This window comes from Meles meles, chromosome 3 (genome assembly GCF_922984935.1).
Source record: "Meles meles chromosome 3, mMelMel3.1 paternal haplotype, whole genome shotgun sequence".
In the NCBI taxonomy this organism is placed as follows: domain Eukaryota; kingdom Metazoa; phylum Chordata; class Mammalia; order Carnivora; family Mustelidae; genus Meles; species Meles meles.
The window spans coordinates 141,961,940-141,989,744 of record NC_060068.1 but is presented as its reverse complement, the minus strand read 5'-3'; the positions used below and the strand labels follow the sequence as shown (position 1 = coordinate 141,989,744).

The following is a 27,805-nucleotide window of genomic DNA, read 5'->3' as shown; positions in this document are numbered from 1 at the left end:
TGTAGAATTGAGTGCTAAAGATTAAGGAGTGTTTATTCTCTTTATCTTTAGAACCTTATGGTACCTTGTTTTGAATTTATGGCTCTTAATGTCTTGTGTTGCCCAATTGAATCTGTCCTATTTTTTGCTCTAGCCAGCAGTTAATGAGAATGCTATATCGCTGCAGTCTGTCTGGGCCAGTAGTACCTAGGATTTTATATATATATGTTTTTTTTTTTATTTTAGTTTTACTTTTAAATTTACATACAGCAAAATTTACTTTGGTGTTTGACATTTACATGAGTTCTGAAAATGCACCAAGATGTGTGACTGCCACCACAACCAATAGAACAGTTCCATTGCCCACAACCTTTCTCCTATAGTGTGCCTTGTACTCAAACCCACCCCATACCTTTAGCCTCTAGCAACCATCTGATAATGTTCTTCATTCCTCTTCACTCCATCTTTCCAGAATGTCACTGGGTGTGGCATTAAAAAAATTTTTTTAAATTTTTAAATTTTTAAAAATTACAAATTTTTTAAAAATTTAAGTAGCGTTGATACACAGTATATGCAGCATTTTAAGTGAGTCTGGCTTCTTTCATTAAACGTCATGCCTTTGAAAGTCATCCATGTTGACACCTGGGTGGCTCAGTCAATTGAGCATCCAGTTCTTGGTTTCAGCTCGGATCTTGATGTCGAGGTCCTGGGATTAAGCCTGGCGTCAGCTCTTTGTTCGTCATGGAGTCTGCTTGGCATTCTGCCTCTCTCCCTGTACCTCCTCCCACTCGCATGTGCACGCTCTTTCTCTCTCTCTCTCTCTCTCTCAAAAAAAAAAAAAATCCATATTGTTGCATGTATCACCTTCTTCATGTTGAGTAGTTTTCCATTGTGTGAAGTGCCACAGTTTACATGTCTGTTCACTTGTTGAAGGACGTATATGTTGTTACCAGATTTTGACAGTTAGGAATAGAGCTGCTGTGAACATTCACATAAAGGCTTTTGTGTGAACACAAACTTTTCATTTCTCTTGGGTAAATACCTAGGAGTCAAATTGTTGGGCTATATGCTAAGTATACGTTTAATTTTTTTAAAGTTGTCAAACTGTTTATCTGAATGTTTGTCCCATCCCACTGTTACTTCCAGCAGTGAGTGAGAGTTTTGATTTGCTCCATTTCTGAGCACTTGGTACTATTTTTTTGGTTCTTGTTTTTCTTAGTCATTATTATGGTTTTATGAAGTACCTTATTGTGGTTCTGATTTTTATTTCCTCGATGATATTGAGTATCATTTCATGGGTTTATTTGCTAGCCATGTGTCATCTCTGGTGAAGAATCTATTCTGTGTTTGGCCTGTTGAACTGTTGAATTTTGAGAATTTTGTAGGTTTTTTGTTTTGTTTTTGAGAATTCTTTATATATTCTGGATCCGCAAATCTTTTGTCAAATAAGTGATTTATAAATGTTTTCTTATGGTCTCTGACTTGACTTCATTCTTTCAGTGGAATCTTCCACAGAGCAGAAATACTTAGTCATGACAAAGACCACTTCATCAGTTGTTTCTTTTAGGAATTAAGCTTTTGATGGTCTCTGTAAGGTCTCTCTCCCTAGGTGAAGATCATCAGTATACCGTGTTTTTTTCCTAGTTATTTTAAGATTTTATGACTTACATTTAGGTCTGCGGTTCATTTTGTATTAATTGTTATATAAAGTGGGAGGTCCAGATTGAGTTCTTCTTTTGCATATGGACATCCAGTTTTACCACCATTTATTGAAAGGTAGTCTTTTCTCCATTGAATTGCTTTGGCTCCTTTGTTGAAAAACAGTTGATCATATGTGTGTGTCTATTTCTGTGGTCTGTGCTGTCCCATTGGTTTATGTTGTCCATTCTTTTGCTAGTACCACACTGGTCTTGATTACTATAGTCTGGATAGTATGTCTTAGAATCAGTTAGTGTGAGTCCTTCAGCCTTGTTCTTCCTGAATTGTTTCCCTGAATTGTTTTGGCTATTTTAATTCTTTCCATTTTGATATAAATTTTAAAATCAGCTTCTCAGTATCTGCAGAATCCTGTTATAATTTTAATAGGGAATATGTTGAATCTATAGACCAATTTGTGAAAGCTTGACATGCTTGGAAATACTGAGTCTTCTAATCCCTAAATCTGTCCATCTTTCTATTTCATTAGGGTTTATTTTCTTATCAGTGTTTTGTAGTTTTCAGCATATAGATCCTGTACATATTGTTAGATTTATACCTAAGTTATTTCAGTTTTTTCAATGCTAAACGATGTGGTTCAATTTCTAACTTCAGTGTTAGTGTAGAAACACAGTTGGGTAGACAAAACCCAGTCCATTGAATTTTTATCCAGTGACCATGCTAAATTTACCAACTTAAGGAACTTTTTATAGATCAATATTACAATATTTTAAAGCTTGCCAATTTGGTAGGTAAAAACTAGTGTATCATTTCGTAATTTGTTGGATTTCTCTGATTACTAGGAGGATTGTATGTTTCTTTGTCTTTTAATCTCTTCTGTGAATTTTGTGAACATTTCCATTCTTCATTGGAATATTGACAAGTTCTTCCCCAGTTTATCAGTTGTCTCTTAATTTGCTTGTCATTTTTTTTTTTTCTGGACACAAAGGATTTTTTTTTTTTTTTTTTCGTTTTTTTGCAGAGGTTGTTTGTCTTTTGTTTTTTCTTTTAATTTTTATGTAATGAGATTAAATCTTTTCCATTATGGTGTCAGCATATGGTATTATGCTCAGAAAGGTCTTCCCCACTCCTCTGTATTCTTCCTTTTTGGAAACACATATTTCAGAACTTGATTTTGTGCAAATTTGTGCATTATACTTCCTGCAAATATGAAATCACTCTCTTCTATTTGTCTTAAATTGACTGCATTTAAATCCTTCTGAGTCATCTATCCGCGGATTTGGCTAGGGATATCGATAGCTATTGTTACATCCTTGGGCTAGAAGGTGCTCCTGGCCTTTATCCATGGTGCAGTTGTTGAAAAGTAGAGGAAGAGTGGGGTTCGGTGGTCATGAGGGCTGAGCTGGGTGGTATGGAGGGTTTTGTTTTTGTTTTTTTAATTAAAAAATTGCTGTATGGATTTCACTGCTTGCTTTTTTCATTTAACATTGTATTATGGACAACTCCGTGCCAGAGCATTTAAGTCTATGTTGTTCTTTTTTTAATGAGGTGTAATTTTCTATTTTAGAAGTGTACATTATTAATTTAATTATTCCCCTATTGCTGGATATTTAGTTTGTTTCTAATTTTTTGCCATTGTGGATGTTTTACAGTGAGTTTATCTGTTGCCTCTTTTTAACTTTGCAGGTCTCTTTAATGTGGGGAACAAGCTACTAGTGAGCCTGGACTTGCTTTTTGCAGTCCGGAACCAGATCAAGCTGGGAGAGGACCCCAGAGTGTCCATCAGCGCTGTTCTGAAGTCGGTGCAGGAGCAGACGGGTACAGCTTGGCTTCCTCCCTTTCCCATACTAGGCCTGAGTTTCCTGGGAATTTTCAGCACTGCTTCTCCAAAGAGAGAAGAATCTGGTAGTTTGAAAAGGAGACATTCTTGACTTCCTGATACACTGCTCTTTCTGAATTTTATGAATGCCAAGAGCGTGAGTCTTTCCATCTACCCAGGGACCCTCGGCACAAGATTAAGCTGACTCTTTAGAAGTTGATCCTTTGATGATCAGTAGAGTTGGCTTTGCTGCATGTTAATTGTCCTTGTTCTGAATACACAGTTTCTGGAGGTCTGCTACCAGTCCTGAGGCTCATATTGAGACCTGAAGGTGGAGATCACCCTCCTTAATATTAGAAATGATTTTTCTCTTTGCTTCCCTTCTTTCTTTTGATGCTTTCCCCTTCCTATCCTTGTAGACTTCAGTTCATTTGCACCTTGCCTGCTATGAGGTCAGATGGAGTAGGGCAAAGGTTCTGGGGTTAGAGAGGCCTGTGTTTGAGTCTTGGCTCTGCCAGTTAGTGGCAGCATGATTTTTGAGCCAGTTATCCTATGTCTCAGTTTCTCCAGTTGTAAAATGAGGATGAGTATATCTTCTGTTTCATAAAAATGTGAGAATTAAATGAAATAATGTATTTGAAGCTGTCAGCACATGGTCTGGTGCCTAGTAGGTTGCTAGCACAAGGCGGTTTTAATAATTCTGTTTGGAATTGCCCTTTGGGGTTGCCATCTGCACCTTCGAAGGCCAGGGTACTTGACGCTTAGGGTGGTTAGTACTCTTGGGTGCCCTTTTGGGCAGGAATCTTGTGGAGTTGCTATTCTTGCTGGCCACTGGCTTATCCCCAGTGGCCTTGGGGTCTTTTTTGTGACTTTCTCAGAGCTCTTGCCCTCCTTGCAGAGAAGACTCTGACCTCAGAGGAGCTGAGCCAGCTGCAGGAGCTGCTGTGCAATGGCTATTGGGCTTTCGAATGCCTCACTGTCCGAGACTACAATGACATGATCTGTGGCATCTGTGGTGTGGCCCCCAAAGTGGAAATGGCCCAGAGGAATGAAGAAAATGTGTTGGCACTGAAGAGTGTGGAAGTAAGTGCCTCCTGGCCACCTCTAGAACTGTCCTCAGGCTTCGGCAGCCATGTTCCTGCAAGCTGCCCCAGGAGCAGATGGCTCCAGTCCTGCCTGGGGGAAATGAGTGGCTTTTTCATCTAAGGAAGGCTGGATGGAAATGGAAGCATTTGTTACTTTCCAATGAATTCATTAAACGTGAACCAAGTGCATTTTCTAGACACTTGAGACAGGGCAGTTAAAAATCCATAAAGTTTCTGTGTTCATGGGGCTCAAATTCTGGTGTAAGAAGATAGGAAATAAACATTATTAATAATTGCATATGTTATATTCATGTCTATTGTATAGGCAGTATGTAGTAATTAAAAGTAGCATAGTAAGAGTAAAGCAGGTAAGGAGAGAACAGTGTGGTGGAGAGACAGATAGAGACTATCTAGAGGATAGTCAGGGGGAGGCCTCTCTGATATGGTGGCATTTGAGGGGAGATCTGAAGCCCACAAAGCTTTCAGGGGAGGAATATTGGCAGAGAGAGCAGCAAGAGCTTTCAGGGGAGGAATATTGGCAGAGAGAGCAGCACTTGCTGTGCATGGTTGAGGAGCAGCAAGAAGGCCAGTGTAGCTGGAGCCATAGGAGCAGCGGAGGGAGTGGTAGGACTTGTGAGGTTCAAGAGACTGCGGGCGGCCATACTCTCCATGGGGGCATGTGGGCCACTGTGAGGACTTACACTCAGTAAACTGGAGATCCAAGGGTGGCTTTTACGGAAAAGAGACACCTGATCTGTGACTTGGTTCTTAACTAAAAAAGTGTTCACATGAAGATAATACCAAATTCATATGGCCTTGGACATTAATGCTAACAGCCAAGAAATACATGATCCTGATCATAAAAGACTGGCAAAAGCAGATAAATTTCCCCACCTCATTGTATAAGGCCAGATAACCTTGAAAATAAAGCCAGACATTTAATATAAGAGAACAAATTGGAGCTGATTGTATTCTTGACTATAGATGCCACAGTGCTGAATAAGATAATAGCCAGTCATATATAACAGTGAAGGAAGTAACCCATAATGACAGGCTTAACCCAGGAAAGCAGGATTGTTTGAAAATATACTAACGTAATTTGCTTCTGTACAGTTTAAAAGAAGAAAACCTGTTTGATTATTTAATAGTTGTAGAAAAGGGTTTCATTATCATTCAACACCTATTTATGATAAAACTCCTAGTAAACTGAGAAGAGTAAGAATCTTTCTTGATCTGGTACACAGTGTTTTAAAAAAAAAATCACATAGATTGCTGAACTCTCTCCCGTGATCATGCTGAGAAGCGTGGTCTGTGTGCATAGCTATGGAGTGCCCCATGGGTATGCTAGTAATAACATGGGGACAGGGGTGAGCTTTCCAACCCTGAACTCCAGCATAGAGACAGAGGACTGGAACATGAAGTATCCCTTTAGGCACTGGACCTGCAGCTCACCTCTTCACCACCAGGGGTGGTGCAGGCCCTTGAGAGAAAAGCTTGGGTGCATTTTGGCATGGCCAGCGGATCCTGTTAGGGATTTAATACATATATCTCCTGTTCTTCCCAATTTAAAAAAAAAAGTATACATTTTGATCACATATCCCATTTGAAAGGATGATGGTGCATAACAAGATACATGAAAGTAAGTAAAATGCTTTCTGGAGTCTTCTAAGTGTTCTTTGTAGATAAAATGACAGATAATAATTTTGCTTTTGTGTGTTATTTCACCAAGAGGCTATTTCTGCACTCATTCAGATCTCCTTGTCTGATGGTAATCTAATGGCGGTGGTTTTTGTTTTTTATTTTTGTTAAGATTTTATTTCTTTTTTTTTTTTTTAAGATTTTTTTATTATCAGAAGTAGGCAGAGAGGCAGGCAGAGAGAGAGAGGAGGAAGCAGGCTGTCTGCAGAGCAGAGAGCCCCATGCGGGGCTCGATCCCAGAACCCTGGGATCATGACCTGAGCCGAAGGCAGAGGCTTTAACCCACTGAGCCACCCAGGCGCCCCAAGATTTTATTTCTTTAGGGGCGCCTGAGTGGCTCAGTGGGTTAAAGCCTCTGCCTTCGGCTCAAGTCATGATCCTGGGATCCTGGGATCGAGCCCCACATTGGGCTCCCTGCTTGGCGGGAAGCCTGCTTCCTCTTCTCTCTCTGCCTGCCTCTCTGCTTACTTGTGATCTCTGTCTGTCAAATAAATAAAATCTTAAAAAATATATATATATTTTATTTTTTTTATTTGACAAAGGGAGGGATAGCACAAGCAGCAGAGTGGCAGGCAGAGGGAGGCAAAGAAAGAGGGAAAAGCAGACTCCCCACTGAGCAGAGAGCCCAGCGCAGGACTTGATCTCAGGACTCTGGGATCATGACCTGAGCTGAACGTGGGCGCTTAACCAACTGAGCCACCCAGACGCCCCTAATGGCAGTGTTAGCAGTGACCCAGCTAGAATCTCACTGAGCACGTTACTACCTATGCTGGGTTCTTACACCGTGCTCAATGCTTGACTGAAAAACACATCTAGCTGCAGAGACCCTTTGGTTTTCAGGAGTGAAGAGAGGCCCACCCCCCTGCAAAAGCTCACATCTCCTAGTCCTGCCTGGCATCTGCCTTGTCCGATCAAGGCTCTTTCTCACAGAATGGAGTAGAAGTCCCTTCACTCTTGGTGTACCTGTCTCTCCTCTTCTACAGTACTGGGTATATCTTCTGAGAGACCAAGTCTAATTCATTTTCTCCCTTGTGCATGTGCAGAGTGGTGTGGTGGCGTGGGCAGAGAAGCAGGTAGAGGGTGTTCTGAGGTCAGTGAGAGGAAATAAGAAGTTACTGAACAAAACTCAAATTGGCAGTTGTCCAGGAGAAGACAGTTTGGTGACCTCTCCCCTCAGGGACTGTATAGAGGAGGACCCTCTAGACTGAAGACAGCACATCACACTCATTTGGCATTCCTTGTCCCTTTGTTTTGTGGAGAGAGTGGGCTCAGTAGCTGTGAAGTGTGGTGGGAGTTTCGTGCTGTGTACTCACAGCATGCACTGGCGTCATAGGTGGCGGGGACACATGACTTGGGCTTTGGAACTAGACTTTCGTTCCCATTCTTCTGCCTCTTACTGCGGTGGTCTCGCCTCATACAGCCCCCCAGACTTGTGCAGTAGTTAATCAGACAGTGTCCCGACACGTAACAGGTATTCGGCTACAGTAGCTCCCCTTTCCTGGAGGCTCAGGGAAAGAGCTTGAACAAAGGCAGGTGCAGAAGGGACTAAGGGCTGTTCAGGTATTGGGGACAGCTGTGGTATGGGAGAGGGGAATGTGGCCAAAAGCAGGGAGGTTCTAAGATGTCAGAATTGGGGCCGGGTGCCCTGGCAGTGCATGGCTGTCTGACACCAACCCCCACCTTGTTGTCCCCGAGTGGATCAAGAAGGGGGGCTCTTGTGTTGCTAGTAGTCCATGGTTCCTACAGTTTGATCTTTTTTTATCCTGACATTTTAGTTCACCTGGCCTGAGTTCTTGGGCCCTAGTGAGGTAAACGTGGAGGACTTTTGGGCCACGATGGAGACCGAGGTGATTGAGCAGGTGGCCTTCCCTGCCAGCATCCCTATCACCAAGTTTGATGCTTCTGTTATTGCCCCCTTCTTCCCACCACTCATGAGAGGAGCTGTGGTCGTCAACACTGAGAAGGACAAAAACCTGGATGTGCAGCCAGTACCTGGTAAGAGCACCTGGTGGCTGACCTGGATCAGGGAACAGCCCAGTCCAGAGTCGGGAACATTTCCATGGCTAGACAGTATCAGTGGCAGAGCGGGGTGGGGAGAGCTCATGGAGAGGTGAGATACCGACCCACTGAGGTGACTTCATAGGTATTTAATATGTTGTGATCCACTGGTTCTCACACAGTGCTTCCTAACATTAGATGCTGAGGGCCCACCTCATACTTGCTGTTTCAAGGCCCAGAAGTTGGTTTTTGTTAAGACTCCCACCTAGCTCACCGTTGCTTATGCAGGTTCAGGAACACAGTGTAAAGAGAGTGTTTTTGGAATGAGACCTCCTGCTCATTGTGTTGCTGCCCTTGTGGCAGCCTCTGAGAGTTTGGTTCTGAAAAACCTTAAAAGAGTAAAAGCTTACCCATTTTGGGGTCCTTTGCAAGGGCACTCTGCTGGATCTCTCCCCTATACATTCAGGGGCAGAAAGCCAGTTCTGAGAAACTTCGTATATCTGCAGAAGTTAGAAGATCTGCCTCGGTCCACCGCCCTCAGCACCTAGGGCAGTGCTCAGGTTAGAGCCTGCTCACACCACTTCCCGGACTTGGGCCTCGTCCTCGGGTCCTCATCCTCACACATGACGGGCTCCCCGTGTTGTACGGTCTGGCGGCAGTGCCCTCCCTTCAGCAGGGTCGTCTCTTGCAGGCCATGGCAGTGCCCTGGTGAGGCTGCTTCACGAAGGCGCCTGCAAGCTCGAGGACATTGGCTCCTACGGTGAGGAGGAGCTGCGGCACCTGTTGACGCAGTGTGGCATCCCCTTTGGGACAGAAGACTCCAAGGTGAGTGGTGGGAGCGGCAGGGCAGAGAGGGGCTTAGGGAGCAGGCTGGTGGCCTGCTTTCTGGGCGAGGAGAGGAGCCACCTGTGACAAGTGCCTGTTTTGGACACAAGGTGCTAGCAGTCAAGGGTGTGGTAGATCATTCACAGCCAGGTCACCATAGCTATGCGAGTCCTTTGCCTCCAGTCAGTTCCTCTGGAGAAGGTCGCGGGTCCAGACTCTGGGGTCAGGTCCTGGCTCCCACACTGACTGGGCATGATCTTGCTAAGCTACCTTTCATCTCAGCCTCATTTTCCTGGTTCACAAATTGGAAATAACCAAACTACTGACCTGACGATGTTGTAAGGAAGGCACTTTGCAGTGTGTGGTTTATCTCCTCTCCAGGCCCTTAGAGAATGAGCATCGTTCTGTCTGGGGAGAGGGAGGGGAGTGTGTTTTATCCATACATTATTCACTTCATACTAAAGTCCTGCTGAAATTTCATGCTTCCTTCAAGTTTAGACTCAAGTATTAGCTTCTCTTTGAAGCATCCCCTGCCCTGTGAGAAGTAGGAAGACCCGCTAGGCTCAAGATAGCACCTTGATAGCTCTGGCTGCCTCTCTCTGGGACCTACCTGGTCCTCTCAGGGCCTCAAAATCGCTATCTGTACCTAGAGGACGTTAAGCTAGTGAGGCGCCAAGGCACACGCTGGCGTTGACAGTTTCTTCTTTTGCTTTGGGTGTTGAAGTGAGCGTTTCATGCTGCACACCAGGCCTGGTCCCTTAGCATTTATTGCTTTGTATTTAATCTTGTCCTGCTCCAGGAACAGCTCTGCTTCTCCTTGTTGGCCCTCTATGAATCTGTACAGAATGGAACCAGAGCTAGACAGCCCCCATCTCATCTCACAGGGGGTAAAATCTACAAGGTGTGCCCCCATCAGGTAAGGGGGTAGTGAGGAGGAGCTTGGGCTGAATTTGTCCATGTCGGATTGCCCACAGAGAATCTGGTTGATCCAGCTTATTCTGTGGGAGCCGCACTGCGGTCACTGGGCGGCCTGTGGGGTAGCTTCTTACGGGTCAGGTGCCGCCATTTGGACTAGGAAGGGAACCTGGGTCATCACCAATGAATATTAAGCACCCTTTCACATCCTGGCCCTGTGTCAGCTGTTGAGGGTACAGAGGTGAGCAATGAAGATTCATTCTTCTCTAGTTGACCTCATGTTAGAGGGGAGATAGTCATCATGGCTTAGGGAGCTAGCTCTAAAGGAACTAGACAAAGCCCTGAGACAGAAGGCGACTGAGAGGGACCTGCTGTTTGGGGTAGCTAGGGAAGGCTGAGCCCAGTGATGAGTTATGGAAAGAATGTTCCAGCAGAGGGAAGACTGACCACTAAGTCTTGAGTGGGGAAGCCTGGTGAGCCCAGAGGAGGAAGGTTGGGACCTTCCAGAGGACCAGAGAGCAGATCATGTAGAGCTTTGTAGGCCACAGTAGTGGTCTAGGTTTCCCTCTGAGAGTGCTGAGGGGCCTACTGGACAGTTCTGAGTGGGAATTGGGGAGCACGTAGTTCTGATTTTGGTTTAAGGAGATCACCTTCATGTCTGTGGAGCGTGGACAGGGTAGGCACTGGGATAGCACTGGGAAGCCTGAGCACTATATGACAAAGCAGGCCCAGGAAAATACTGGGGTTGATAACCCCCTGAACGGGTACTAACTGGGGGAGGGATTGCTAGCAGAAACTTCAGTTCTCTCAGGTGTGAGAGTGGGCGTGTCGACTGGCTGTCAAAAGAGAATCCAGTTCTCAGCTTCTTCAACCAAAGCTGCATTTGATGGACAGACTGGATGCCTTTGCCCTGGCGGAACAGAGCCTGTTCAGAGGACGGTGTTCATGTGACTAGGGACCCTCTTGTGAGAAGCACTTGACCACAAGGGGTTGTGAGAGTTACAGAGCCTCCAGGCTGTGATGGGCGAGCAGTATTACTAGGAGGTAATAGCTGCAGCTGGTGGAGGTGAAGGTAGGGAGGAGGCGGCTCATGCAGGATTTCCCACTATACTCAGAGCTCTCCCTCCCCAGCCACAAAGTGGCGTCTGGGAGCACTGTCAGTGCAGGTGTTTACTAGTCTACGCTGAGGTTCTCATGAGGTTCCCATCTGCACAGCATATCTGGGTCTGGTGGGGAGCTGCCCAAAATAGAGCTGCTCAGAATGCCCCACCCCCAGAGGCTAGTGCCTTGGGTTTGGGGTGGGGCCCAGGAACCTCCATCTCTAACTAGCTGTAGCTGCCAGTGCTGTGGGGCTGGGAATTGGAGCCCCTGGACTAGAGGGTGCCGGTATGGCAGTGTGGAGGGTGAGGTTTGGAGTAGATGCTCATGGGGGCCTCTCAGCCTCAGTCAAAGACTGCCAGCCATATTCTCTCAGGAAGTCACGGATGAGCTGGCGACTTCATCTGGGGACAGAAATGGGAAACAGAACGTGATGGGCTCTGGAAGGATGGCTGTGGAGTTAGTCATGAAACTTGATTTTTCATCTTTATGGGAAGAAGACTCAACTCTGCATGCTGCTTCACCCTCTTCTGTGACTTCTTCTCCCTGCTCAGGTGATCTGTGGCTCCAAGTATCTTGTGCGGGGCGAGAGTGCCCGCGACCATGTGGATCTGCTGGTCTCTTCTCGCCACTGGCCACCTGTTTACGTGGTAGACATGGCCACACCAGTGGCCCTGTGTGCTGACCTCTGCTACCCAGAGCTGACCAACCAGATGTGGGGGAGGAACCAGGGCTGTTTCTCTAGCCCCACAGAGCCACCTGTGGTGAGTTCCCTTCTGAAGAGGCAGAATAAATCCCTCAGACCATGTCTCACCTCCTGGTTGTTTGGGAAGGCCTGCTGGGAGCCATCTCCAGCATCCTTTGTCTCCACTAATATTTTGTCCTGATGCTCTGAGCCAGCATTTCCTCCACAGATTTTTACTCACCAAACCCTGTGTGTGTGTGTGAGGCCCCACGTGTCACTTAGGAGTGCCCAGGGTGTCCCAAACAGGTATTTTGCGGTTGCCTTCCAGATAAGCCTGTGAAATCCTGCCTTTGGGAGACCTCATACACGTTGGTGTACTAAAGGTCTGGACCAGTCAGGTCTTGGGTCTGCCCATGAATGTACTATATGGCATATCTGTTGTGACCTAGAGGCACAGAGACTTAGAAAACACCACCGTATCCAACTCTCTCCATTTAGTAAAAGGTAATGGTCCAGAGAGGGGAGATGGACTTAGCCAGTGTTACACAGCAGATAAGTGGCAGAGCCCTAGTACTGTGTATTTTGGTGCTTTGTACGAGACAGTGATTCTTCCCAGACCCACGTGCCCTTTGCTGGGAAGAGATGTTAGGACTGGCAACAGAAAGAAGGGGACATTATTGTCACCACTCAGCCTTTTCCTTATTCCCTGGGACTCACAAGTGCGAGCTTGTGCCTGGCACTGCCAAAAGGCAACAGCCTCAGCAAGAGCCCTGCTGCCCACTCCCTGCAGCCCCAGCCAAAGCCGACTAGGCATGGCAGTAAGCAGTAGCAGCTCAGGTAATCGAGCATCTGTTGTGAGAGGTGGTCCCTGTGACTGTCCCCGTCTTCATGAGGAGAGGGAAGCACAGAGAAAGGGGACTTGCTCCAGGAGGTGTGAGCATATATGGTGACGTTGAGGGTGTAAATGGTGCTGACACCCCACCCCCTTCACTTTCACCCACCCCACAGCTTCTACCTTAGTCATTCCCTCATGTCAGATTGGTTTCTTCTCTCTCCTCTAGAGCGTATCCTGCCCAGAACTCTTGGACCAGCATTACACAGTGGACATGATGGAGGCTGAGCACTCTGTCCAGCACCCAGTCACCAAGACTGCCACACGTCACATTGTCCATGTAGACACACAGCCCAGTCCTGGTGACCCCAGTACTGGACACCACTCTTCAGCCCTGTGCCCTGAGTTGGCACACTACACAACCATCCTGGCCTCCATCGCAGAGAGCAAACCAAACAGTGTCCGCCAGCGGCCCATTGCCTTTGACAATGCCACCCACTATTACCTCTACAACCGCCTCATGGACTTCCTCACCAGCCGTGAGATTGTCAACCGGCAGATCCATGACATTGTACAGAGTTGCCAGCCTGGCGAGGTGGTCATCCGAGATACCCTCTACCGCCTTGGGGTAGCTCAGATTAAGACAGAGGCAGAGGAGGAGGGTGAGGAAGAGGAGGTGGCTGCAGTGACAGTCTGAGCCAGACTCTTGCACAGGGACTGCACCATCAAGCCATAGTGAGGCCCTTGCCCAAGGCAGATCCATCCAGGGGACCGGCGGGCGCGTTCACCTTTGGGGAGGCCTCTGATGCTGGGACTGACCAAAGAGCTTCCATTTCCTGAGCACGGTGGGGCCCGGGGTCAGGAGAAGCACCAGAACACTCCTTACTTGGGGACTTAGTATGTTCAACAGAGGGGAAAGGAGGCTGAAGGAATGCTGGTAGCTGGTGGCTTCCCCGGGGCCTCCTGCAGGTCAGGGTGGAGGTCCTGGGAGGTGAAGGTGGAATCCAGCATGGGGGTGGGGGAAAGGCTGCGGAGGTATCTCTTCCCACCCCCGGGGAACGCTCTTTCCAGCCCTTACAGCCACACGACTTCCTTAGCCTGTTGCCTTTGACTTGGGGCGTTGGGGGCCTCATTAGCTCTAGGGGTCCCTTTGGGCTCTTGATTTTCCCAGAGGAGGGATGCATTTCCCTCCTACTCTTCCTGCACCCAAATTTGGGGGAAGCTGGTGGGGGGGGGAGAAACAGCCACAGCTTTCTTCCAGGACTGTCTTCTCTGCCCTGAGCTTTGAGGAAGATGATCCCCTTCCTCCTTTCCCTGGCCACTGCTGCTGCACCCTACATCCTTTCTGGGCCCTGCACCCTCACCACAGAAGGGATGTGGCCCGTTGGCATGACATAACCTGGCGGCAGTAGGAAAAACTCCCTTCTGTGAAGGGGAAGCAGACTGGGCCATAAGGAAACAGCAGGACTGGCTCAAGTGCCTGAGGTTTGCTTAGGGCACGGGAATTGGCCGTGTGCTACTTAATTTATTGAGAGGAGTGGAGTAGGTGGCTTTTTTCCCTCCTTCTTCCCCCGCCAAGAATAAAATTTATTAAATTATCTGTTTTGGTGAAGCAAGAGTCAATTCCATGCTCATTGCGTGGGGCACAGTGTGGTGGCACCCCAGGTGTTGAGTTGGTCACTCAACATGAAAGAGGATGGAAGAAGTCCCAGGGAATCCGCAGGCCCCCGAGTGGCACAGAGAACTGGGAAGCCAGCTGTGTTAATGCTGTTAGTTTAATGACCGGGACATCCCGCCGGGCGACTGTTAGTTACAGGGAGTCAGCTTGGTGGCATGCATGCTGCTTGCTTGGTGTGGCCAGCCACACGGGCCCCCTGCCTTCCAGCTGGGAGTGACGGGGGACTGGGCAGAACCCCGAACTTTAGCTGCCACCTGGCTCATTGTAGCGACCAGATCCAGGGTGGGTGGGGCTATAGGGACCAGAAGGTGGGGACTAAGAGGTATAGTTCCTTCTTAGAAAGGAGCCATGCCATGGCTCTGAGGTGCCTGGGCTTTTCAACATTGGGAGGTACAACATGGGTCCATTTCCAGTGAGATAGTGGGGAGTAGGAAAAGGGGTTCCTGGAAGTGGGAACAAGGTTAAGAGAGTGAGCTGGGGGTTCTCCCAGTTGGCATAGCGAACAACGAGGCCATAGCATTGAGAACAGTGGGCCGGGGGCTCAGCCCTAGCCCCTGACTGGCAGTGATGGCCAGGCCCTGGAAGTGGGGTCCTCCCCACACTCCTGTGGGTCTCACATTCCTGAGTTTCAGAGCTGGGGCAGGCTGTTGAGTGAAATGACCAAGGGCAGAGTCTGTATGTTCTCCCCGCGGTGCCCCATCCACGGTGGAGCTGAAGCTTGGAGGAAGGGGAAAGCAGTGCTTCCTGGCCATCTCCTCAACAGAACTGGTAGTTGTTGGGCTGCAGCAGGGGCTGGGCGATATCCCCCTGCTCACAGCAGGCCAGGTTCTCACTGGAGCTCTCCTCTGGCTCGCTACTGCTGCCGCCACCGCCGCCGCTGCTGCTGCTGCTCGGCAGATTGGTGTAGTCCTGAGGGTGTGAGAGCCCAGGAGAGGTCAGTCCTGGCTTAGGCCCAGCCTGGCCTGCTGGAGCCAGCCATCCACCCTGAAGCCGGCCCCACTCACCGGTGCTCTCCTGTCCACTGGGGCCTGCTCCTGGAGGAGGGAGCAGATCTGCTGGAAGGTGGGTCTGCGGGTGGGCTCCAGGGCCCAGCAGGCCTGCATGATGCTGTATCTGAGACAGGAGATAAGCTGCCTGTGGGTCTGGGGACCGTGACCCACATGCCTGTGCGCATGCACACGCACACACCCTGCAGTCTTGCCCAGCAGAGGTCCTGAAGCCTAGTGAGAAGCAAGCCTGACGCAAGACCTGTGCTAAGTCCTTGACATGCATTGTCTTGTTTAATCTCCCCAGTAGCCCTTGGAAGGTATTTCCATCTTGCCCATTTGACAACTGAAAGGAGAAAAAACCCAGAGATGTTCTCTTTCCCCAACTCCTAGAACTAAGAAGGGGCACTTTCGCTGCCTACAGGTAGGTTTGCCAGGTGGACTGAGAGAGGAGTGAGTGGCCAGCTGTAGCAAGAGGCGAATAGGGCACGTGGGCTGCAGGGGCCATGGATCTGGCGAGCCTACAAGCAGTGGAGTGCGGGGCGTCGGGGGGGTGGCTGTGCTGAGAGTAGCCGGGGAAAGGTGCAGTGGGTGAATTCATGGCGCACTGGCCTGTGCAAAGGTGATGGTAGGGAGGCGGCTCGTGATGGGCCGGCTGTAGTGAGTTGGTGGAGGGGCTTTGGTGGCTGGCTGGCTGGCACAGATTGCCAGGACAGAAGAAATGACAGGAGCCTTCCCTGAGGTCATAATAAGAGAGTCTGACTTAAAAAATCTATCATCTGAGTTAGGATCAGTCCCAGTTAAGAGACCTCGGAGCACATCCTCGAGGCTACCTAGGAAACCAGTGGAAACCCTGAGCTCACTTGGAAAAGGGGTTGGTTTAGCCTACTGTGGGGGAGATAAAAGCCTGGTCCTAGAACACTGGACAGGGAGACCGGACTCACACATAGTTCCATCCCCTTCAGCCAAAGCCTGGGGTGTCCTCTTCCCTCCCTGAGGGCCTTCACTTACATGTTCTTTGGGGCGAACGCAGGCTGGGCCATTTGGTATCCATCCTTCACCAGTTTATAGAACTTGCTGTTTACCAGGATGCCAGGGTAGGGGTTCAGCCCTGCAAAGGCCAAGATCATGTAGGAGACCATGCTCAGTGCTCACCTTCACCTGCCCCCACACCCACATGCATCTTGGTGAGAATGGGCTGTGAAAAGTTAAAAAAGGCATAGGCTTCAGTGGAACTGGGGAGCCTTCATCCAGGCCTCGCCAGACCCCACAGAGAATTCGAGCACAGGCTTTGGAATAAGAGGTCAGAGGAACTCGACGAAAGGCTTAGCCCAAGTACCTGTGCTTAGCGCTCCAGAAGCAGGATATGCATGTTATGAGGGAAAACCATTTGAGGAAGCAGCAACTGCTCGGGCAGGCAGAGGAGGGAAGAGCCCGTACGGAATGCCCAGCAGAGTAGTGTCGGCCCAGCCCACACAGGAGCTGCACTGCTTTGTTTTCAGTTGCTTTGCCCATCATTTCACCAGCCTTTGCCCTGGACACCAAGTATCCTTGACTGGCATCCTCCACAACGCATAGGACACTGGTAACCGAACACGATTGAGCCTGGGGCGGGCAGCTTACCGAGCGAGAAGATTTCCCAGAGCAGGATGCCGTAGGACCAGACGTCGCTCTGAACCGTGTAGACACAGTCGAAGATGCTCTCTGGAGCCATCCACTTCACGGGCAGGCGGGCCTGGTACAGCAGACCCTGGTCACCTCAGACCCTGGCTCACCGCCCCCTCCCCAGCCCGGCCCACCCTCCCCAGCACTCACATTGCCCTTGACAATGTAGTTGGAGTCATTCATGATGTCCCTGGCCAGCCCAAAGTCCCCAATCTTGGCCACACGCCCACTGGTCAGCAGGACGTTTCGGGCTGCCACGTCCCGGTGGATGCACTGAAGGGAAGCACTGGCAGGTTAGTCTCAGCCCCTCCCCTGCTTGAGCCTGAGGTGCCAGGGGAACGGCCAGGGCCCTAGAAGGCCTTGGGTTCCTCACTGAGGGAATTGGCATCTGTTTTGGTCATCTATTCTGGCTCCTGTTCCCACCTTCTACCAAGACCCAGGTCTGAGGAAATTCAATGTGGTCAGACAGTTCAGTGTTTAAGAACCGCTGTCACTGCGGCCCTCCGGCCCTGGCAGCGGCCGCTGACTTACAGTGAGGCAATCCGCTTGGGCAAGAAGCAATGAGCCCTGGTGCTGGGAACAGCCTCTGGGCCTGCCCCCCCACCAGTTACCAATAATGGCAGCTGCCACCTCCAGGGCCCTGCCGTGCCAGGCTCTTCTCAAAGCATCTGCACACATTACAACTCTGTTTTGCCCTCAAGACAACCCTGTGATTGTGCCCATTTTTATAGGTACAGAAACCAAGGCTCAGAGAATTGCTGTAGTTGCTCAAAGTCACGCAGCAAATGGCAAAGCCAACAATCAAACTCTGGACCCCCAAATCTGTAAGGGGCACGGTTGCAGCTCCCACTCACTGGGACCTTCGTGGGTTGAGTGTGTTGCACACATCTTATCCCCTCACAACTCAGGGAGGTTCCTTTATCAGCCCCGTAAGACCAGGGCCTTCATAAAGGGACACATGGTTGTCTTGTTCACACTGTTGACCAAAACTGAAGGAATAAAGCCTGTTCTTGGAAATGGGGTTCTCCATTTGCTGCACACCAGGGAACCAGGTCTGTTCAGGCTGGGGGCTCCCACCATCCCGCAGGGGAAGAGCGCTCAGCAGTGGGTTTCTCCCGCGCACTCCTAGAGGCTGTGTGGCACTCTGGCTCCGCCTTGGCTCTGTCATATACCCCCTTTCCTGCCCTTGTCCTCAATCATCCAGCCTCACAGTGGGGCAGGTGGAGCGGGGGGTGGTCACCTGCCTCCCAGCCACCCTGGGTGACCACACTCAGACCCAGTTTACAACTCACGTTCTTGGAAGCAAGGAAGGCCATGCCCTGGGCCACCTGGCTCGAGAAGTGGAGCAGGTCCCGCAGCTCCAGTGGTCGCCCATCCTCCTTGTCCAGGTCTGGTGTGGGAAGAGGTGTCATGGCAGCCCCACCACACCCCTGCCCCTCCCCGCCCATCCCCCAGTCGCCCTTCTCCTCTGTCTCTCCCCCACCTGCATCCCAGTGCCTCCTTACCTTGTTCAGAGAAGGAGTCGTTTGAAGAAGAAGTAGAGACAGGCCTCATCTCTACATAGGTGTCTACACCCTGGCTGGAGAAGCCGCTGTCCCTATACAGGAGAAAGGTTGGGGGATGGGTGAGAACCTGTTGCTACACTGCCCAGCTCAGGCCTTGGTCACTGGCTCCCCATGGCCTCTCTAATCGGCAGGGAAGGACGGGAATGTCACGGTCCACTCAACATCGTTTCTGACAGGGAATCCCCTGCCACATTCTGTGCGTGTGATCACTGATCTCTGCTTGGCCAGCCAGGGAGGAATTTCACAATTTGTTCTATCGTTGGGCAGCTCTCTGCCTGTTAGAAAGTTCTTCACTGTTCCTAATGCCAATCTGCCCCTGAGATTTTCCTCCTGCTGGTCCTCGCTCTGTCCTCCAGGGCCACAGAGAATGAGGCTCGCTTTTCCCATAGCAGCCCTGCAGGGATTTGAGCATACTCTAGGGCCCCTTCTCCGGACAGTGGCCCTCACAGCTGGCTTCACATTCAATCACCTGGGGAGCTGTCGACTCTCCCTGTGCCCAGACCACCTCAGAAATTAGGGGCAAAACCCGGTCGGTCACACTTTGAAAGCTCTCCAGGCGATTCCAGTGTGCAGCCTGGGTGAAGGCCACTGGTCTAGAGGAATGCTTCTTAAACGAATTCACAAGCACATAATCCCCCTGGGGGTGGGGGCCGGTCTTACTGAAATGCTGATTCTGATGCAGCAGGTCTGGTGGCCTGAGCTCCTGCATTCCTAACAGCTCTCAGGTGACGCCTTTGAGCTCACTCTTTGGATCACGGTTGGAGAAAGCACTTCTCTACATTGAATAGCCACTGCTGCTTCTAACAATCCAACTAGGTATGATTTCTGGACACCCCCCTCCCCGATCCCCTCTGTGATGGAGATGTGCGCCTCGACAATGCCCATACTCTAGTGTTCCCAGAAAGAGAAGGAGGTGGCCCACTTATGCTTTGACCATGGCAAAAACCATCCCCGCCCTTGGTTTAGAAACTCTACTTCCATTAATGTAGCCTGGGAACCAACTGGCAGGATTGGTTCACATGCCGTGTGCCCTTGAGGTCACGTCACTGAAGCCTTTCCTCATCTGCACATTTGAAGATCAGAAGATAATACTTTACTTCAGTTCTCATTTTGATTTGCCTGGCCTGAGGTTCCAGCCTACAGAGGCCCAGTGTGAGCTGCCCTCTCAGAGGGGCGGCAAAGAATAGAAGAGGAAGCAGATCCTGCTCAGCCCTCATTTTCGAGGATACCAGATGGAATGAAATGGCCTGCTTCCCCTTTTGCCTCCCCAGGCTTGGCAGCTGACGGTAACTGAGACAGGGGTCCCGTGTACACCCTTCTTGTTCTGATCCTGTCTCAGCAGCCTTGCCCTGAGGCCCCACATGCCCCAACACTGAGACTTCAGGACAGCCGGGAGGCTTAGGTGAGTACCGGGCTAGGAGTCAAGGGAGCCAAGTTCTAGTGTGGGCTCCGCCTCTGCCCCTGACTCATGTGTGACAAGAAACTGGCCACTTCCTCTCTCTCTGGTTCCCTGTGTGGCTTTGTCCATCTGCCTCAGGGTGGCTTCCAGGAATCACAGCATTACAGAATGACAAAGTAGGAAAGACTCTGAGAGGTTCAATCCCCCGATGGCTCACCCCGGGGAAACCAAGGCCCAAGTAGATCAGGGGCCTGGCCACAGTCACCCTGTTTTACCCCTGTCCCCAGACTCTGTCCGGGTGCTGTGCAGCCCCTGACAGCCTGAGCCTGTGGGAAAAACAGAGCAGTTTGCCTTCAAGTTCTGCCCATCTCTGGCTAGAGTGCTGAAAGGATCTTGGTTGATCTTTTATGTACATTTAAGTGATGATTTCATTAACTAACGCCTGTCTCCACCAGACAGTGAGCTGCCCATCTTTGCCTCCATACTCCTAGTTGCCCCAATTGCCCAAATATTTGTTGGATGATAGGAATAAGTAGTAGAAAAACTGAGTTGGCCCATGTAAGCTGGGGTGACTACTCCCCATGGCAGAGATGGGAATGTGAGAGTCACACAGCCACCCAAGCCTGAGTTAGCTTCACAGACAGATGCAGGGCCCCCCTCCTCCAGTCCTAGCCTCCTTCCTGTCCTTTGCCAGGGTCCTACCTGAGGACATATTTCTTCTCCAGGTGGATGTTCTTGTAGCCAGCACCTGCCTCCGGGTCCTGGCCCACACTCGGGCTGGGTCCCAGCATGGCCTCGGCCTTCCTTCGCAGGAAGTTGAGCAGGTCGCCATAGCAGCAGTACTCGGTGATGACCAGAACAGGGCCTAAAGCAGCCAGGACCATGGGGTAAGTGCACTCCTTAGCCCACTGCCCCAAGTGGACAGACACATGGTTTGGGGTGCTATGGCCTTCTGAAATGGGACTCAGGAGCCCTGAGTTCTAATCCTGATTGTCTATGAGCAGCTTTTTCTGCTTTCTGTGCCTCAGTAATCCCATCTGTCTAAAGCAGAGGAATCTCAAAAAACTTTAGCCCAAGAATTCCTTCTTCAAAGGAAATCTGTGGCGGTTCCCTATGGGTCAAGGCTGCTACAGAAGAGACTGGGACAGACTGGGAGTCCTGACAGGCCCTGGGGCACCTCTGTGGACCCTGTCATGAGTGTCCAAGTGTCTCTGGGTAGAAGCTTCACTCCAGACCCCCAGAACCAGACTCCCGGCAGCAGGGCCCAGAGAACTGCACACTTAAACCCCTCTCTGGCTGATTTGAACATCCACCAAGGCTTGAGAACCATTGAACAGAGCTCATAGAACTCTCTCTCAGTCATAAGCAGCTTCTGACCAATCCAGGCACCTGGTCTAGGAATTTGAGGAATGCTGAGGTAGAGATCCTGCCATCACTTAGAACAGATGGGAAGAAGATGGAGTCAGGTGGCTCTGGGCCCCAACGCCTGCCAGGACCCCTCACCTCCGTGAGTGCAGGCTCCCAGAAGGTTGACTATGTTCTCGTGCTGGCCCAGGTGACTCATGATCTTCAGCTCTGACATGAGGGCCTCCTTCTCATCTGCGTGAGCCGTGGCTGGAAGAGGGAACCACAGGTCCCATAGATGGGGAGATGGCAGGGCATAGAGAGCCACACAGACAGACATGAGACACCCAGGAGAGCAAGGAGGGCACACTAGTGCCCCAAAGTGATCAGTGACCAAATGAGGGAAAAGGAAAAATTTGAACACACAGATAGGAGTTAGGGAGAGAGGAGAGATGGCCCATCCCTGAGCTGTTCTCTAGTGGCAGGAAACCAAGCTGTGGCCAGACCATGGCCCAGGGTGGCCTCTGTGCGCCCCAGCCTCTCTGGGGCTCCATCAGAAGCCCCTCCACACCCAGGAGCCAGGGTGAGGCTGGAGCTCACAAAAGAAGCCAAGAGTCCTTGCCCCCAATCCCAGGTCCTACCCCAGGCCAAAAATGTGGGTTATGCCTCTTGGGATGACCAGGAGACCTTCCCCCAGCAGACACTGTCTCCTCCCCCTCCCCGCAGTTTCCAAAGCCCCCTCCCCGCACTCACACTTGAGCATCTTCACGGCCACCTTCAGGACAGCATCTTCCGTGCCCAGACCAAAGGCTGTGGCCTCCACCACCTTCCCAAAGGCACCGGCTCCGAGAGTCTTCCCTGCGACACACACACACACACACACACACACACACACACACACACACACACACAGTCTCTTTAGGTCCCTGGCGACAAAGAGACCTTTGTCTAAGGACCCACAGGCTCCCTACAGCACGTGCTGACCCCATGACGGGGATGGGGGGGCACGGGGAGTGCTAGGATCCCGTCTCACCAAACTGCAGGTTGTTGCGGGGGAACTCCCACTTCTCGTTGTAGGGCAGCTGGGTGGGGTCAATGAAGGTGTAGCTGTTGCCCTCGTAGCTCTCGATAATCTTCCAGCGCACCTGGTACTTGGGCTTCTGTAGAGGGAAGTGGGGGCGGGGGAAGCATATGTCAGTTGCCCGCAGCAGATCTGGTATCTCATCCCTGACCTCCAACAGCAGGGGTGTGGGAGGTCTGAGGTGTGCGGGAGGAGGTGGGGTGGCCTGTCCTTGCCTGGCCTGGCCTTACCATGTGACCATCCCTCCTGCAAGCCTTGGTTTCCCTAGCTGTGTACTGAAAGATGGGCGGGGGGGAGGGGGGCAGGATCACCTCCGAGAACCCTGCCAGTCCTGATAACTTGGTAATTTCTGACCCGGCATGGGGGGACATTTGGATCTCTCCATCCGTCCATCCTCCTCTCCAAATACAGTCTGGTTTTGTTTTCAGGTTGTGGTTAGATACAAGATGAAATTTACCATCTCAACCATTTCTGAGGGTACCATTCAGAAGTATTCATTCACACGGTTGTGTCACCAGCCTCCACAATTCTTTCCGTCTTGCAAAACTGAAACTCCGTCCTCATTAAGTGACTCCCCATTCCCACCTCCCCTGAGCCCCTGGCCACTTGTCTCCCATATCCAATGACTCTAGGTACCTCACTTAATTCCAATCAGGCAGTATGTGTCCTTTGTGACTGGCTTATTTCCCTCAGCCTAATATCTTCAAGGTTCATCCGTGTGTCAGAATTTCTTTCCTTTTTAAGGCTGAATAATATTTTCAGACAAATATTTCACTGAATTCCTATTTGTGCCAGACACCATTGATTCAGAGCTAACGAAGATAAATGTAAAGCCCTTTCTCCCAGGCAAGGCGCCAAGACAGGCCCTCAACTCACATACACACATGGGTCGGACATTTTCGGACAGTGCCATGAAGATAGTAAAGCGAGGTAGTGGGACAGAGAGCGCCAGGTGCAACTGAAGGTAGGTCAGGGAAGGCCCCTGAGGAGGTGAGGAGAAGGCGGCCAGATGATGGAGGAACCTGTTCGCAAGCTCTGTAAAGACCAGATGCAGAGCCCTGCAGGTGGGCTGAGTCCTGGCAAGTCTGAGGGACCGGAAGGAAGTTTCCCCCGGGGGGGTGGGGGGCTTTGAAGGAAATGCGGATGTTCCAGAGACAGGAAGGTCTTGAGCGCTGGGATAGGTGAGTGGATTCCCTCCTAACTGCAGAGAGAAGCCCCTGAGGGTGCGATGCAGGTGAGGGATACTTCGGACTTTATGTTGTCAAAGGGGAGGGAGAGGGCACAGCCAGATGCAGGGAGGGAGGAGAGCAGCTGCCTCGCTCTTTCCTGCCCAGGATGGCAGCTGCTTGGGGGCATCACGCCAGGGGGTGCCCATGAGAAGTGCTGATGGAAGACGGACTTTAGGTGGAAAGTGGAAGCTGGGCCTGGGTGGTGGAGGACACTGAGACCTTGGGTCAGCAGTCCCACTCCTTCCGGTCAGCCCTAGGGGACAGGGACCAGCTGGGCTGTGCTTAGCAGCTGGGCTCCTTCTCTGGGCACCCAGCCTGGGGGACCTAATGGGTATGCGAGTGGGTGTTGGGGAGGGAGGCGGCCTGTGGCTGCAGGTTGCACGGGATTAGGAGAAAGACTCCAGAGAGCCATAGGGAAGAACTTCTGGAACTTGGGAGAGGAGGCTGTGGTTAGACACAAGGAAGAACCTCTGGGTTCTGCCTCAGGAGGGAGGCTGCAGGTAAACCTAAGAACATCCATGCTGTAGCTTGGGAGGAAGAGTCTGAAGTGGGACCAAAGGAGGAACCTTGTGAATCACAGCAGATTCAAGCCCCACGTGTGGGTCCCTTCCTGACCCGAAATATGGAGAGAAAGCCAGGAGGGGGTTCCTTGACCCTCCCCCCCCCCCCCCACAGCAACTTCCATCTCCAGGGGCTTCTGTGGCCAAAGCTGTTTTTCTTCTCACCACTTCTCCTTCTTCTGGCCCCTGCAGCTGGGCCTGAGTCAGCCCCCTCCCCAGCGCCGCCCCGCCCCCAGCCAGGCAGAGGATACTGGGGAAAGGTGGGGGGAAGGGGGTTGTCAAAGGAGGAAGAGGTCATCTGGTTGGATCTCAGGTCTCTGAATCCAGGTTCTACCGGGAGGAAGACACAGCTCCCTCCCGCCTCCCCCTGCGCATCCCTGCCCCTTCCTGGAAGACAGCCAGCAGCTCAGCTTCTGTACCACCTTGGCTACCCAGGGCTTCTACCTGGAGGGGTCTCCTCTGAAGGACAGCCCTTACAGGGAAGTTGGGACGGGCCACTTTGGCCAGGTTTCCTAACGGAAGTAGTTGTCAGGACAGGAAGGAGTGCTCCCCGAGCGCCCCTGGTGAGCCGGCCGCCAGGCAGCACCCTCAGTGTGCGTCATCTCCCTCCTTAGGACAAGCCCAGGCTCACCCCACTTCCCCTTGGTGACTGAGATGGGCAGGGAGGCGTCCCAGTCCTGTGACCCTCCCCATCTAGGCCTGATGGTTCTGGGCTGCTGGATGTTCTCTCTTAGGAAGGTAGCAACTTCAACACTTCCCGCTGGAAAACTTGGGGGGCTCTCTCGTCCGGCCCCAGTCAGCCTCCAAGCCCCAGAGCTCAGTTCTGACTCCAGAATCCCAGCCTTCGTGCCTCCCTACCTCATCCTTTCCTCCTTGCGTCCTTCCTCCTTCCAGCCTGCTGACTCCTGCCCTTTTCTCCTCCCCCCTCAGCCCCCCTTGTGGTCTCTCTGGGGGCCAGAAAGGCGATGACTCAGCTCTGAGGCAGAACCAACCCCTACCCCCAACAGAGCCACCCCTCACCACAGGTTCAGGCAGTGAGGACGGGCCAGACAGAGTCCCCAGGGCAGAGGCAAAGCTCAGAGCTCCATGGGGCACAGCAGAGGGGAATTGGCTGGAGGGCCCAGGGTAAGGGCATTACCATCTTGACCCTTCAAGGTCTCGTCCCATGAGATGCCCTCCTTTTCTTGGCCTTGGATGGGTTCAGGGGGCAGTTACATTTCCTGGATGGGAAATGAGGTGACTACACGTTCCAAAAATGGTCCCATGGAGAGAAGGTAAGGTGTCCCCAAACCAAAACTGGCCAAGGGGGCTGGGCACCTAATGGTAGAAGGGGCTGGAGAGGGAACTGGGCCTTCTCCAGAATCTCAGCAGAACTGTCCTGGGCTAAGGCCACAGCTCTGTGGGGCACTGGGAGGCAGTTTTCTGCTCCATAAAAGGAAGAAGCTTGCAATAATCAGAGTTACTCAGAGAAGGAACTCATAAGAGTCAGTTAAGGCTTGTCCACAGGGGTGGGTGAGTGAGGCCGGAGAACCACTGTGAGTGTATGGTCAAGGAGGTGCCCAACTTCAGACACTCCTACAATCCCAAGAAGCGTGAGCTAATTCAGGTTCCCTACAGTCAGCTTTCTCCTGGGCCAAGGACATGCAGGGTCCACCCTCAGCACTGTATCCAGCACCCTGCTAAATCCGCTCCATGCGGTCCATCACTGAATCCTGACAGCCTGGCAGCGTGGCCTCCATTATTAAACCCATTTCACAGATGGAGAAACAGAGGCAGAGACACCCCCCACCAACTTCTCCAGAGTTACAATAGCTGGAGACTGGCAGAGGCAGGACCCACATCTGTCCAATTCCCAACCCCTGGCTCTTAAACCAGAGGCGGAAGACTGTGACTAATTCCATGGTACAGGTAGGGAAACTGAGGACCAGAGTGGGCAGTGAGTCAGCCAAAGTCGCATGGCAAAACAGTTTCAGAGCTGGACCCAGATCCCTGAAGTCTTGACCCAGGACCTTTGTTTCTTGGAGTCTGCCTTCAGAACTGCCTCTCCGTGCTGGGTGCTGGCACAAGCATGAGAGCCGCCCCTATGGGCCCCTACAGCCCATCCACAGTGTCTTAGTCCTCTTCTCATAGTAAAACCCCCAAGGCAGGGGTGCAGGAGAGAAAATGCAGAGGAGGAGGCCCACAAGGTGGGTTATTCACCCCTAAATCACACTGCTCCCTTGTTCAAACCCACTGATGGCTCTAAGCCTACAGGATGGGTCCAACTCCGTGGACCCCCAGCCTGCCTCCTCTTCCAGGCACCAATATTTCTGGAACTCTCTTGGTCCCCCTCACCCTCCCCTTTGCACACGGTGCCATCTCCCCCCGAGAACCCTTGCCCTGAGTCTTGTCTCCCCTTGCTGCACCTCCATTCTCCAAGATCTGTCCTGCCCATGCCTATCACCTTCTTCAAACAGGCTCCCTTCTCCACCAGGGACAACGGACACCATCTTTCATGTAGGACGGCTGCGAGGCAGGGCGGCAGAGGCCTTGGGCCGTCATGTGGGGAGGCACCGGGGACCCTTGGGCCAGTTCTTCCCCTTTGCCAGCCCTCAGTTTCCGTACTGTAAAATACTGACCGCTACAGTCCCTGCTTCCAGGTTGTGCGGGTAAGATAAGATGAGTCAGTGTTTCACATAATGGCTACAAATATGGCTTCTTAAAAGCCAACCTCTGCCACCTGCCAGCTGTAGAAGAGGGCAGCTGCCTCTCCCTCTCAGAATCTCAGCTTCCACCTCTGTGAAATGGGGTTAGCGATGCTGTCCACATGCTGTGACTGTTGAGGGCATTCAGCGAGAAGATGTGAGTAACAGGCTTCACGAAAATGCCCCTAAAGTTGCCATCACCCACTCTGAACTCAGTGACAGGCAGCGCACCACACGTCAATGGGCCATCAATGGCAGCTTCGATGAGTAGTAACTAATGAGGAGGGTGATGATGGCTAAGCCTTCTTCTCCACTAGACCACCCACCACCTGCCGTGACCCATGCGCCTGGCCCCATGATGCTTTCTCTGTGTGCTTGTCCCCCAGCAGGGACAGGACCCCATGCTCACACTCTCCTGGAACAATCCATCCCTCCCCCATTGCATCTTTTGCTCCGCACCCTCACTTTTCTGGTTGTTGGACGTGAACCATCTCCTGCTCTAGACAGTGAACCTGCTCCAGACATGAAGGAAGAGCCTCCGAGCCTCCGAGTTTAGGCTCACTCAGCACCCAGCCGCCTGCATTGGCATAGAGATGACACCCACTGAGGAGCTGTAGGCTGAGTGGCTGATAGGATGTGTGGGTTCTCGGGGGACTACAGGGTGAATCCTTGCAACCTGGTGGCAGCGACCCAGGGTCTGACTCACTCAGGAGCCTGGACACCCCCACCCCGGCCCCGCCCAGGCTCACCTGCTTGTACTTGTAGAAGAGCAGCAGGAGCAGCAGCAGCAACAAGGCCATGATGGACATGCAGGTGACCAGCACAGGTGTGAAGAGTGGCTCATCAGGAAGCTGCATGTGGGCTCCTGCAAGGGGCGGGGCAGAGGAGTGAGCCAGCAGAGGGGGCCTCCGAGACCTCCTGCCACCACTGAGATCAGACCACTGCACTGCCTGGAACACAGTAGCTGCTCAATAAATGCCTGTTGACTGAACAGAGTCTTCTCACCCAGAAGCCTCCAGAGCCT

The 27,805-nt window shown here is 51.4% G+C and overlaps 2 protein-coding genes across 4 annotated transcripts in view; one reads left to right on the top strand and one right to left on the bottom strand.

Moving 5' to 3' along the window:
• HMGXB3 (HMG-box containing 3) overlaps positions 1-14,202 on the top strand; it is a 45,087-nt gene extending 30,885 nt beyond the window's left edge. For all 3 annotated transcript variants that reach the window (XM_045999738.1, XM_045999736.1, XM_045999735.1), the window contains 7 exons: positions 3,322-3,453; positions 4,353-4,537; positions 8,013-8,232; positions 8,927-9,060; positions 9,860-9,976; positions 11,628-11,837; positions 12,820-14,202. In XM_045999738.1, the coding sequence (XP_045855694.1) occupies positions 3,322-3,453; positions 4,353-4,537; positions 8,013-8,232; positions 8,927-9,060; positions 9,860-9,976; positions 11,628-11,837; positions 12,820-13,287 (1,466 nt within the window). In that variant the 3' untranslated portion in view covers positions 13,288-14,202. The remainder of the gene's footprint in view (positions 1-3,321; positions 3,454-4,352; positions 4,538-8,012; positions 8,233-8,926; positions 9,061-9,859; positions 9,977-11,627; positions 11,838-12,819) is intronic.
• A 145-nt stretch (positions 14,203-14,347) lies between these two features.
• Positions 14,348-27,805, bottom strand: part of CSF1R (colony stimulating factor 1 receptor) — a 29,465-nt gene continuing 16,007 nt past the window's right edge. The window contains exons 10-21 of the mRNA XM_045999739.1: positions 27,531-27,646; positions 22,261-22,387; positions 21,981-22,085; positions 21,387-21,497; positions 20,586-20,748; positions 18,425-18,516; positions 18,212-18,309; positions 17,070-17,192; positions 16,878-16,989; positions 16,266-16,365; positions 15,273-15,381; positions 14,348-15,177 (exon numbers count right to left, since the gene is read on the bottom strand). Coding sequence (XP_045855695.1) covers positions 15,025-15,177; positions 15,273-15,381; positions 16,266-16,365; positions 16,878-16,989; positions 17,070-17,192; positions 18,212-18,309; positions 18,425-18,516; positions 20,586-20,748; positions 21,387-21,497; positions 21,981-22,085; positions 22,261-22,387; positions 27,531-27,646 — 1,409 coding nt within the window. The 3' untranslated portion in view covers positions 14,348-15,024. The remainder of the gene's footprint in view (positions 15,178-15,272; positions 15,382-16,265; positions 16,366-16,877; positions 16,990-17,069; positions 17,193-18,211; positions 18,310-18,424; positions 18,517-20,585; positions 20,749-21,386; positions 21,498-21,980; positions 22,086-22,260; positions 22,388-27,530; positions 27,647-27,805) is intronic.